Source organism: Atta cephalotes, assembly GCF_000143395.1.
Source record: "Atta cephalotes unplaced genomic scaffold scaffold00022, whole genome shotgun sequence".
Lineage (NCBI taxonomy): Eukaryota > Metazoa > Arthropoda > Insecta > Hymenoptera > Formicidae > Atta > Atta cephalotes.
The window spans coordinates 3,465,960-3,478,894 of NW_012130086.1; the positions used below are offsets into that span (position 1 = coordinate 3,465,960).

Below are 12,935 nucleotides of genomic sequence, written 5' to 3' on the forward strand. Positions count from 1 at the left end.
ATGGTAGCAACAAGCACGATGCTGATAGCATATCTCAAACATATCTGTGGAATGTTTAGCATTGCAAGGTAATATTTAGTACAATTTGTTTTATAAGTGAAATCAATTATTTGTTTATTTTCAATCAGATTTTAAAAAATTAAGAACTTACAGAAAAAATTATGTATTTATATAGTTTCCGTATTAAGAAGGCAATGGCAATTAATATGCAACACGATGTTACTGAAGAAAAAATGGTTATAATTTATAAAGGAATAATATGTGCGATAGATATTCATCGCAAAGCTACAAAGTCAGTACACATTTTGCAATATCTATATAAAGTACTGTACTAATATTTCTTTCATTTCTGAAGGTTTTCTCAAGTCTTTATAAAAAGTTTTGAAGGATCCTTCTTTTGTTTAATAGCGGCTGGTATGATTTGCTTAAGCAGTACTCTTGTTCAAGTAAGTTTTATTATTTTGCTATTAAACAAATCTTTCCATGAAAGATATTATAAAATTAAATAAAGAATTAGAGCAGTATGGAAAAGTAATTTTCTTTACAAATAAAATCATTCAAAAACTCATTATTATCCTTCGTTCATCTTTTTTTTATAATCCTAAGATATGTGATATGAAGATATTATTTGCAAATATGTCACAAAAATAATAATATTTTCTAATATGCCAACCAATAAAGAAAGTAATATGATTACGTAATGCAAGCTGTATAATTTGTCCTAAGGAATTACAGAAAAATTACAAAATTTCTTGCATGTAAAAAGTTATTATACGTATATAATGTTTTATATTTTTTAGATCATATCATATAATAGCATAGAGCAACTTATATTACAACTTATATACATAAGTGTTCTCTACATGTACATGTTTTTGTCCATTTATACCGCACAAGATATTACAGATCACAATGAATACGTATTTGCCACAATGTAAGAGATATTTGCATCGTATGTTCATACTTAAGTAATTATTTTATAAATTCTTGTAACAAAACGTTGAGTTAACAAAAATATTTTAAAAATAATTCTTGATCGATCATATCAACAAATATTTCATCTTTTCATCTTTTATGTTTTACATTAATTTATCACAATTTATTTTCATAGATATAATGTTGAATGGTATGTGGCTCCGTTACACATACAGAAAATGATATTATTTCTACTGCAAAAAGGCACAAAAGCTTTTCATTTGATCCTCGGTGGAATATTCATTGCGTCTATGGAAAGTGCTGCTATGGTAAGAGATATATAATGTTTTGTTCCCCGCGAATATTATTGTTTAATCGAAAATAATAACATTAACAGTCATTCAACATTTTGACTACTTTAGAATTATTTAGATAATGGACTAAAGTAGCTCTATTAAAATAAGTTGAGACTGAAATGTAAATTAGCTGATCTAAAAAAAAAGAATAAAGAACAGAGAAAACTGTTAAATTGGTACTATATTCATTTGGTGTTGCATTCACGATTATTATGCAATAAATCAATTTTTCTTATTTGAAAATATATTGATGGATTAATCCGAAAAAATGGATTTTTTTTAAATTAAATCTCACTTTGAGTGCAAACTTAGAAACCTATGTGGAATCGCGCTTTGCGTGGAAAATTGTAAACCTCTGAACTATGAAAGGGAGATTTTAATATTAATAAACAAACGTTAATATATCGCTGTAAAGTTAGTAAACGTATGCATTATGTAGTGTAGAACATGTAGATCATGAAGATGTTAGTGCACGTATTTTATCACAGAATTTCGCAGATGTCATAGATTTCCTAATTTCGATATAGTTAACTTTAACGCTTAATATCTCGTTTCGCAGGGCAATCCCGCACTTTTTTCTATCAGATTGTTTTATTTTATGCAAAAACTCGTCAAATGATTAATTTCATCAAAATCGGAAGTGCGGTAGTTTTTCTGAATATTCAAACAAAGATCAATAGATATATTAAATTATTCTTTGTAGTCCTTACATTCTTCAGAGTTTTTGCGTTATAAGTTTTTTAATTCTTTGCGACCGATGCTAACTAAATGTAATCTAACAATGGGTACGCGAGGAGATTATGAGAGCTCGCGTCACTTGCGAAAATTGTACAATATAGTAACTAGCGAAAAGAACTTTATCCATTTCACTCTATTTTTACAAATTTGCCATTAGCAATATAATTTACAATCATTTAACTAATTTTATGCTATACACGAATAGAATTTAAACATCAATTATCATACTGTAGTATATTAAAATTCAATTACTACCTTGTACTGATAATACTTTAAGTAAATTGCACAAAAACTTATATCAGACACCGAACAAAATCAGTTTTGAATGTCGCTCGTAAATAGATAGTTCAAAGACAAAACAGATGACAGTTCTTAAGCCATATTATAACTAGCGTTACATCAGTGTCATTACCATTAAAAAAAAGACGTTTAGAAAATACAAGGAGGTACGATTTAATCATCAACATGACCATCCAACTCTATATCAACCCTATATTGTCCTTTCATTATTTTAACAGACATTCTCCACACAACTTCAATATAGCTTCTTACAGATTGGAACAAATGAAGATATTTTCATTACAGTTAATAGGTACTTCAATATCTTACTTCACTGTTCTCTATTCTACAAGTACGAAATAATAATTGCAAAATAATTAAGATGGGTATGTATAAAAGTGGAAAAGATATGAAAAAGTAAGAAAGGAAGAGAAGAAAAGGAAGAGAAAGTAAACTAATTTGACCAAAATTGTTTAGCTTTTGGTTTTAGATGTCGTTTCCTGTAAGTATCGTTTCGATTTGTCAAAAGGTAAAAATTATTATTTAAATAAAAAATCGACATATTATAAAATATTTATATAAAAAAATATAAAATTTAAAATTGACATTATATATAAATGACATTAAATTATATAATAAGTCACAACATTGAAATATATGTGTTAGAAGAGGTCGTATAGCGTATCTTCGAAATCTATTATCGCACGATTCCCTCGAATGAAACATGTATTTCTTTATGGAAAATGAATATCTGTTGCGCATTATTGCTATAATCAAATCGACCGCCGAACCATATTTTTCCAGAAAAATGAATTACCTTCATGTGTTTTTTTTATCCGACAATAATATTTCCTTCTACATGACATTTAAATTAAAATAGGCAATTCAAATTAAAATTTATAAAAAAGTATTTTATTATATTTTAAGCGCGATAATATTTTTAACTATAATTAAATAATTTAATGACTCGCAGAATAAACAAAATATTAAGTTCCAATTTGTAGCTATTTGAATAATGCAACGAAATGTATCAGAAAGGACAAAAAGATTTTTTATATTACTGTAATCTTATTATTTATAACAATTCAATGTTAATATCATCGAAGATATAATATTACAATAACATATATATTATAATAAAAATTAAAAAAAAATTTAATTTGAAATCGTATTTTTATAATTTTTCCTTTAACCTACATTACTTTTTTGTATTTATTTAGAAAAAGCAGATAAGATATTCAAGAATTTTCTCACCAAATGAAAGAAACACTAATTCTAATATAATACGATGTATAAAATCCTTTTTTATTTTAGAATATTTATGACTCTAAAAATCAGATTTACTTAACAACATTTTTTTTGTATTATTATTGTACTATTTACAATCAAATACAATTCGTTTAGTATTAAAATAAAAATTGTACGAGGAAAATAATTATTTATATATGTTACATATTGTACTATAATAAAAGGTCACACAAAAAGTACCTGGAATTAATTTGTAACACAAAATAACAATTAATTTTACAACACAGAAATAACTAATTTTACTTATATTTGTATAATATTTCTTTTAAAGTAGTTCCTTTGAGTAGAATACTACAAATACGCTACAAATTTACTAATGTTTGGAAGCATTCCTAGAAATCACTTTTTGATACTTTTCAATGATCTTATCGCATTTGCAATTGACTTCCTTAATACTCAACAAGAATCGTTGTTTTTTCACATAAATCGAAATCTTTCGTCGTATTAAAATATAGTGAGAGAAATGTTTGGAAAAATGGATGCTTGATTTCTTTTTCACGAAAGCATCTGTACATCGATCACTAGATATCAAGCAGTCTCTTGCCAGGCATAATGTCACGATTGTAGAACATCCGCCATATATGTTTTCGCGACTTAGTAGCCCTTTAATTTTTCCGGTTTCCGTTAAAGAAGTTATGAAAGATGTGATTGTGCGCGAATATGAAGTGACTGAAAATGCGAAGAAAACTGAAAGACCTGAAAAATGATTTTCAGGAATACTTCCAAATACTAACAAATGTTGACAAATGTATGCAATTGCCTAAGGGAACTACATTGAATAAAGTGTTGTGTAAATGAAATATTGTGTGAATAAAACGGTTATTCACCTGATGAAATTAATTTTAATACTATTAAAAATATCATCAAATTTAATATACTTTAAATTACATAAATTAAATTCATATACTTTAAATTAATATACTTTAAATTACATAAATTAAATTCAACTTTATGATACTAAATGAAATTTAATGTATCTGCAAAGTACTGAGAAGTATATTTGTGTACATGTACATGAAATTTAGTATACCTTTCATAAAATGTTATTACATTTTACGTTTAATATATTTTTTATTAAATTTTGTATAAATTTGCGTAAAATTTAATATAAGTAAATGTTAAATTTAAATTACTTATATTCATTGACAATGTTGCGTACGACTCTTGAATTTCCCCCGAGTGTTTTCATGTTATATGGAACGCTCGCATGTATCAATTCTTAAGTTACGAGAATGTTATGCAGCGCCACAGTCTAGGGTATTCGCTTATCCTCCGGTACCTAACTTTTATTTCGTTTCCGGTTAAGACATGTGATTCCCGCGTTAATCAGTCCCTCATACAGCTTCGTTGGAACAATATCAATAAAGACATTTTTATTCAGAGATAAAGACATTTGTGTGTTCTACATCATTTTATTGTGCGGACAACCCACATATATAAACACTATAGAAATAGCGTATACATACGCATGCGACTCAGTTCGCCAAGGAAATATACATAGTTTCCTTAACCGACAACATTAAATATTTTCAATATGCCTGCTGGAAATTTGTTTACATTTAACAAAAGTAATTTTCTTTTTTTTTTAACAATTTATTTCGTACTTAATGCAGTAGTATGGAATAGATTTATTTCACGTGAGAAGCTTGTACGACTTTCTGTCAAGAAATAAATTCACAAATATATTTCTATGAAAAATAAACATCTGTGTAATTTCCTAATGATCGCTTAATTGCTAAAAATTTTCTTAAAAAAAATTTATTGAATTTCCCACGTTATTCAATAAATACATAGTAAAAAAAATTTGTGTATTTGTGTTGAAAACGATCACGTTTGTGTTAACAATGTGTTGAATTTTTTAACACATTCGAGTGCTAATTTAGCATAAAGTGATTACGTTATTTAAGGATTTTTTTGTGAAATTAATATTCAATATTTTTTAGTGACAATTTATGAGTAAGTGAACACGTAACATAAAAGTAATGTGTTTTAAATTCTAAGACAAATGAATAAAATCTATGTTAATTTAACATATAAATGTTAATTTTCTGACAAAAAATATGCTTACACAGTTTGTTTACAAACTGTGTCGATGTTATCTTTCTTTGTATTTCTTACATAATATTTGTGTTATCTTTTAACATATTCATCTTGTGTAAAATTTATTCAAAAATTTGAGTGAACCGTTTAGGACATGCGATTTAAGTTAAATTCAACACATTTTTTCCAACTGTGTAGTTTTTATGATAGAATTTCTATTTTTCATTATTTTAAATTGTATTATATTAGATAATTTACAATACAATTCACAAGAAAATGGAAATTATAAAGTAGTTGAGTCGAAGAAAAGGAGCACAAATTATCATTGATTTTCGCAATCAAGTTTCTTTCTTCATAGAATGAGGAAGTCTAAATATTTTCATCTCAATCGAATTCTCTTACTCGTTCTTGACTTATAGTCATATTATCGATCAAATCTTGTTTGAATTCGGATAATCTTGTATTTCGGAATTCAGATAAGCTATATTATTTTCCAGGTCAATATATTCAATATTACATGCAGGATTTCAAATTGTATTATATATACATATATTTATTAGGAATGTGTGGGTACCCAAATTTCAAGATAAAATTTTTAATTTGAGACATTGACCCGAAACTCAGAACCCGATATTCAATTCGAAACAATACTTTTCAGATCGCTCATAAATTTTTAAGTTCATAAACGTTCTCTTGTATATCATGTAATTAAATACAAGAATTCATAAAGAAAAAAATCAATTAGTGAAAAATTGTTTTTTCTAAATTGAAGTGTAGAAAATATAACTTTTCGTCGGTTTCTGATATTAATATTTTAATTTTCGTTATTACTTTGATATTTACATCGTATGGCCCCAACAGTGTTATCAGCATCAGAAAACATTCGCTTGAGACTTGAGATGCAGGAATAGTGAGATACTGTCCAGTTATTGCTGCTAATATCGGGAATCGTATAATGTTATACTTCCACCAATCAATTATGTCAGTTCGTTTAGATATTATATTTTCTGCAAAGTCTATGCCTTTATATCTTTATATGTGAAAAATGCAAATAAATTTATTTCTTTTTCTTCTTTGTTGATGCATCCAAAAATTTGTGAAAAAACTTCCCTAATTTATACTTCAGTTCACTTATATAAAAAATAAAATAAAGGAATTATTTCAAAAAAATAAATATACACTATTAAAACCAAAATGTTTAAGTTAAAATTAACATTTAAGTTAACAAAGATGGAATTTCTAAGACATGAAAAAATATTAAAATTAATTTAACTTTCTAAAATAAGTCCACTATACATAATTAAAATCGAAATTTTAGTTTTAATTATATTATAATTATGTGTAATTATGTTCAGTATACGCAATTTGGAAAATGTATCGTTAAACTGTTGATATGTAATAAATGGTACGTAATATATAGTGATATTGACAGTATCTAATAAATTTATTTTATTTCCAAATGATAAAATATTCCGCTTTAAACTGTCAATAGTTCCGATGTTTGATTTCCTATTGAAAGACAATCGTTGAACCATGAGTATAATAACCTGGTATATGTCAATGTTTTGCATTCCATAAGAAGTTCAAAACAGATCTACAAAAAGAATATTGCATTCTATGCACACACACACACACACACACATTTTCTATTTTCTGGTTTGATAACAAAATAAACTCACTTTTAATGTGTTAGGCAACTATTAGAAATGTGAATTTAATTAATTTTTTCCTATAGAATATTAACAGAAATTTTTATTTATAACACCACAGTGGATAATGTTATAAAAGTATATGTTAAATATAAATAGTTTCAATATAAAGCGTTACACACACACATAAAATATTAATAAAGTATAGATTTCAATACTTTAAGAATAAACACATTTTGATACTTAAGATTAAATTTAATGACCAATACATTGTACTTTAAAAGATCAAACGTACCTTGTGAGTGTACGCAACAAACTGAAACGCATATTACAATAAAAAGCGAGGAGTACGCTTGCGCAGCCATCTATCGAGTTTCTCTAAGTGAATGTTTTTCCATGGAATATAAACATCTATTAAATTTCTTTCAATGTAACTAAATCGATCGTTTGATCATGTTTTTCTTATAAAACAGTGATGAATTATAAATACTTTAATCTGACATTATTGCATTTCGCTTTGCAAATTAAGCAATTGAAATTACAATTTACTAAAAGATAAAAACTGAAATATTTTCCAACCATCTGTTAGATTAATAGAATCGGAAAACGAGAATAGACATAGAGAATTTCTTATTTTTCATGGTTAAATGTACTTCAGTGTTTACAAAGATGATTTGCCTTGAGACGAAACACTTCAGGCTCAATAGATTTCTTTTGCTCGCGATTGGTTTATGGCCTCAACAGAGATCGAAATTTGCTCAAATTCAATTTATCGTACTTTTTACTATTTTAACAACTTTTATTGTATTTCAGGTGGTGATAAGTCATTTTTCATACGAAATAATTAACAGATTAGAATTCGAAACTTATTAATCATATTAAGGAATTATTCATTTAATATGAAATTTTCAACAGAATTACTTATTTGCAGTTTACAACGTTTTTAACTTTAAAATGCACTGCAGATCTCATTATGAATGTTCTGTCTTCCGCATTTTTCTTCACTTGCTATGCAATTAAATATTATTCGTTTTGGATAAACACCAATACTGTAAGTCAAATATTTATTATACAGTTTCCAGACAAATATTCATGATAAATAAATCTTCAAATAAGATATTTTTTAAATACTTTATACGAAACTGCATTAAAACACACTAAAACATTATTGATGTAATAGATGAGAGTTTCACTAGAACAACTTCAGCGTGTTTGTAACGAAATAAAAAATAAAAACGAAATTGCTATTATAGAAAAGTATGGCCGTATAGGAAAACATCAAACGAGAATAATTACGAGTAAGATAGTAAATATATGCTCACATTTTAATGAATTATTAATAAGAGTGAAAAATTTAAAAAACTTTAATAAATTTTACTTTAATAAATTCTTGTTTATACATATATATATCGTTTATTTTCTAATTTAATGTTAGTATTTGCCGCATGTGGTGTATCTATTTATCTCTTCGTGCCAATCTGGCCTCGCACACTTGATGTAATTCTGGCTATAAACAATTCCCAATCACGATCTGCAGCAATTTATACTGCAACAGAATATTTTGTGGATCAAGAAAACTTTTCCTACTTAATTCTTTTGCATACAAACGCAGCTTCGTGTATAGGGGCAACTGCAATGGTAGCAACAGGCACAATGCTGATAGCGTATCTCAAACATATCTGTGGAATGTTTAGCATTGCAAGGTAATATTTAGTACAATTTGTTTTACAAGTGAAATCTATTCTTTGTTTATTATCAATCAGATTTAAAAAAAAATTAAGGATTTACAGAAAAAAACATGTATTCATATAGTTTCCGTATTCAGAAGGCAATGACAATTAATATGCAACAAGATGTTAATGAAGAAAAAATGGTTATAATTTATAAAGGAATAATATGTGCGATAGACATTCATCGTAAAGCTACAGAGTCAGTACACATTCTGTAATATCTGTATAACATGCTCTACTAATTTTTATTTTATTTCTGAAGGTTTTCTCAAGTCTTTATAAAGAGTTTTGAAGGATCTTTCTTCTGTTTAATAGCGGCTGGTATGATTTGCGTAAGCAGCACTCTTGTTCAAGTAGGTTATAATTTTACTGTTAAACGTATCTTTCCTCGAAAGATACAGTTTTCATGATATTATAAAGATTTAATAAAAAAATTTTAATTAGAACAGTTATGGAAATCTAATTTTTATTAAAAATAAAATCATTCGAAAAATTATTATTCTTCACCTTTTTTTTTTATAATCATAAGATATGTGCATTATCCGCATACATATGTCACAAAAATGATACAGTTTTCTAATATGCGCAACTAATAAAGAAAATAATTTATTATGTATTGCAAGCTCTATCTAATTTGTCTTAAGGAATTACCAGAAAAATTACAAAATTTCTTGCATGTAAAAAGTTATTATACGTATATAATGTTTTATATTTTTTAGATCATATCATATAATAGCACAGAGCAACTTGTATTACGACTTATATACATAAGTGTCCTCTATATGTACATGTTTTTGTCCAATTATACCGCACAAGATATTACAGATCACAATGAATACGTATTTGCTACAGTGTAAGAGATATATTTGTATCATACGTTCATACTTAAGTAATTGTTTTATAAATACTTGTAACAAAAAGCTGAGTTAAAAGTATTCAAAAATAATACTATAGGGTGCATCACTAAAATCCGGACAAATTTCAATTTAAATTTTCAGCTACTTTGTGCCTCCGCCAGAGATTGTTGTTGGCAAAGAAAGCTTGATGCTTCTAGTAAACAGTTATTCTCAAAATGGCCGTGATACTGAAACCAAGTGCGGAGTATAATTGAAGAGTAGCGATCGAAGGCTTTCACGCTGGGCGCTCAGCAACAGAAATAATTCAGATCATTTTCCTTTGGATACCCTGAGATCTACCGTTTATGATGTTGTGGCAAAATATACGACTTTAGAACAGTCCAACGAACGTTCCAGTACGTCAGCGAGAGAGTTACTCGAAAGAACGCACTGTGAGGATCCTTATTGAAAGAGCTCAAGCGCTGATTTCGGATGATCCAAGGCAATCCTGCAATGGATGATCCATTGCAAAAATTAGCATCGATTGTTGGTGTGAGTGAGTCAACAATGCTCGAATTGTTGAGGAGGATCTTCAATACAAATCGTACACATTAAAGATACGACAGATGTTCTCCGCCAGGCTGCCAAGTTGTTTGCAACATTCTGTTATTGTGTTCTTCGAAAAACGAAGCATTGGGAATTAGGTTCTTTTCAGACAAAAAAATTTTTACTGTTGATGTCAAAATCAACCGGAAGAATGATCGATGACTCATCCTACAATCCCAAGAATGTCCCTATTGTTGCTAGAACGAAATTTCTGGCTGATCTTCACGGGATAGATCTTAATAATTGTGTCCAGTGAGGATGATACCATGCCACCAAATTTCTTTAAAAAAAAGGGAAATTGTGACAAAAAAGTGTATTGCGCGTTCTGATAAATATAATAAGATATAATAAGATATAATAAGATAAAATAGATATAAAGCCGGATGGAAACTATAGCGTTCGAAAGGCCATATGTTTTTAGCAAGAACGGTGTACCGACTCATTCGAGTCACTTGATTCAAAATTGACAACGTCGATGTGTTTTGGTCTAAGGCATACTGACTTCTCAACAGCTTAGATTTAAATCCCTTTGACTATGTATGCAGCATAGTTGAAAGGGTCACAAACAAGTCTCGACATTCCAATGTGACCTAATTAAGGATCGCTATTGAGGCAGCATTTGTCAGCATAGATAGCGCTACAGCATGCGTGCGAACACTTCAGATCGAGAAAAGAGGTCATTCAAACTAATGGGGATATACCGAATAAATGTTCACAGGGATCCCCCAAGTGCCATATAAAAGGAGTGAATATTTATAATATTTAATTTGTCATTTAAAAACACTTTGTTTAAAGAAATTGTTTAAAGAAATTGTTCGATTTGTCCGGATTTTGATGCATCCTGTATTCTTGAACGAACATACCATAAGATTTATAACAAATTTTTATTTTTTCATGTTAGGTTTTACATCAATTTATCATTGTTTTGTAGATATAATGTCGAATGGTATATGGCTCCGTTACACATACAGAAAATGATGTTATTTCTACTGCAAAAAGGTACAAAGGCTTTTCATTTGATTCTCGGTGGAATATTCATTGCCTCAATGGAAAGTGCTGCAACAGTAAGAGACATATATAAAGTTTTTTGTTCCCCGCGAATATTATTGTTTAATCGAAAATAATAACATTCACAGTCATTCAACATTTTGACTTTAGAATTATTTAGATAATCAAAAGTAACTCTATTAAAATAAGTTGATACTGAAATTTAAATTAGCTGATCTAAAAAAAAAATAAAAAACAGAGAAAACTGTTAAATTGGTACTATCTATTCATTTGGTATGTTGCATTCACGAATATATGCAATAAATCAATTTTCTTATTTGAAAATATATTGATGGATTAATCCGAAAAAATGGATTTTTTTTTAATTAAATCTCGCTTTGCGTGCAAACTTAGAAATCTATGTTGTACCGCGCTTCGCGTGGAAATTTGTAAACCTCTGAACAATGAAAGAGAGATTTTAATATTTATAAACAAACGTTAATATATCGCTGTAAAAGTTTGTAAAAAGTATGCACGTGTAGTGTGGAGTATGTAGATCATGAAGATGTGACTGCAGCACGAGTTTTATCGTATTTCGCAGCTGTGATAGATTTCTTAACTTCGATATAGTTGTTAACTTTAACGAATATCTCGTTTCGCAGGACAGTCTTGCACATTTTTCTGTCAGATTCTTTTATTTTATGCAAAAACGAATCAAATGAGCTAATTTCATCAAAATCGAAAGTGATATTTCTTCTAAACAATTACGTAAATCAATAGATATATTAAAAACCTTAGTCTTCGCAGTCCATACATTCTTCAGTTTTTGCGTTATAAGTCTTTTTTAATAATTCTTCGCGACTGATGCTAATCAAACGTAACCTAACAATGGGTACGAGCTGCGAAGAGATTATGAGAGTTCGCGAAAATCGTATCGGTACAATATAACGACCAATGATAAGAATGATTTATCCAACGCTCTCTATTTTTACAAATTTGTCAATAGCAACATAATTTACAAATATTTGGCTAATTTTTTATACTTGGACACGAAAAGAATTTAAACATCAATTATCACACTGCAATACACTAAGATTCAATTACCACCTTGTATTAATAACTTTAAGTAAATTGTACAAAGACTTAGATCAGATACCGAATAAAATCAATTTTGAATGTCACTCGTAAATAGCTCAAAGACAAAACGAAGATGACAGTTCTTAAGTCATATTACTAGGGTTACATCAATGTCATTACATTTAAAAAAAATATTTAAAAAATACAATGAAAGTACGATTTTCATCGAATCATCGACATGACTATACAACTCAACCCTATATTGTCCTATCATTATTTTAATAGACATTCTCCACACAACTTCAAAATAGCTTCTTATAGATTGAAAAACAAAAGAAGATATTTTCTTTACAGTTGATGGGTACTTCAATATCTTACTTCACTGTTCTCTATTCTACAAGTACGAAACAATAA

At 28.1% G+C, this 12,935-nt stretch overlaps 2 protein-coding genes across 2 annotated transcripts; both read left to right on the forward strand.

Moving 5' to 3' along the window:
• On the forward strand, positions 1-2,651 carry LOC105619610. Its single transcript, XM_012201129.1, has 6 exons — positions 1-68; positions 176-292; positions 356-446; positions 801-934; positions 1,112-1,244; positions 2,595-2,651. Exons 1-6 carry the CDS (start codon positions 1-3, stop codon positions 2,649-2,651), a joined length of 600 nt encoding a protein of 199 aa, XP_012056519.1.
• Positions 2,652-8,920: 6,269 nt separating this feature from the next.
• LOC105619737 lies at positions 8,921-12,935 on the forward strand. The gene is made up of 6 exons (XM_012201256.1): positions 8,921-8,988; positions 9,098-9,214; positions 9,278-9,368; positions 9,735-9,868; positions 11,389-11,521; positions 12,876-12,935. Exons 1-6 carry the CDS (start codon positions 8,921-8,923, stop codon positions 12,933-12,935), a joined length of 603 nt encoding a protein of 200 aa, XP_012056646.1.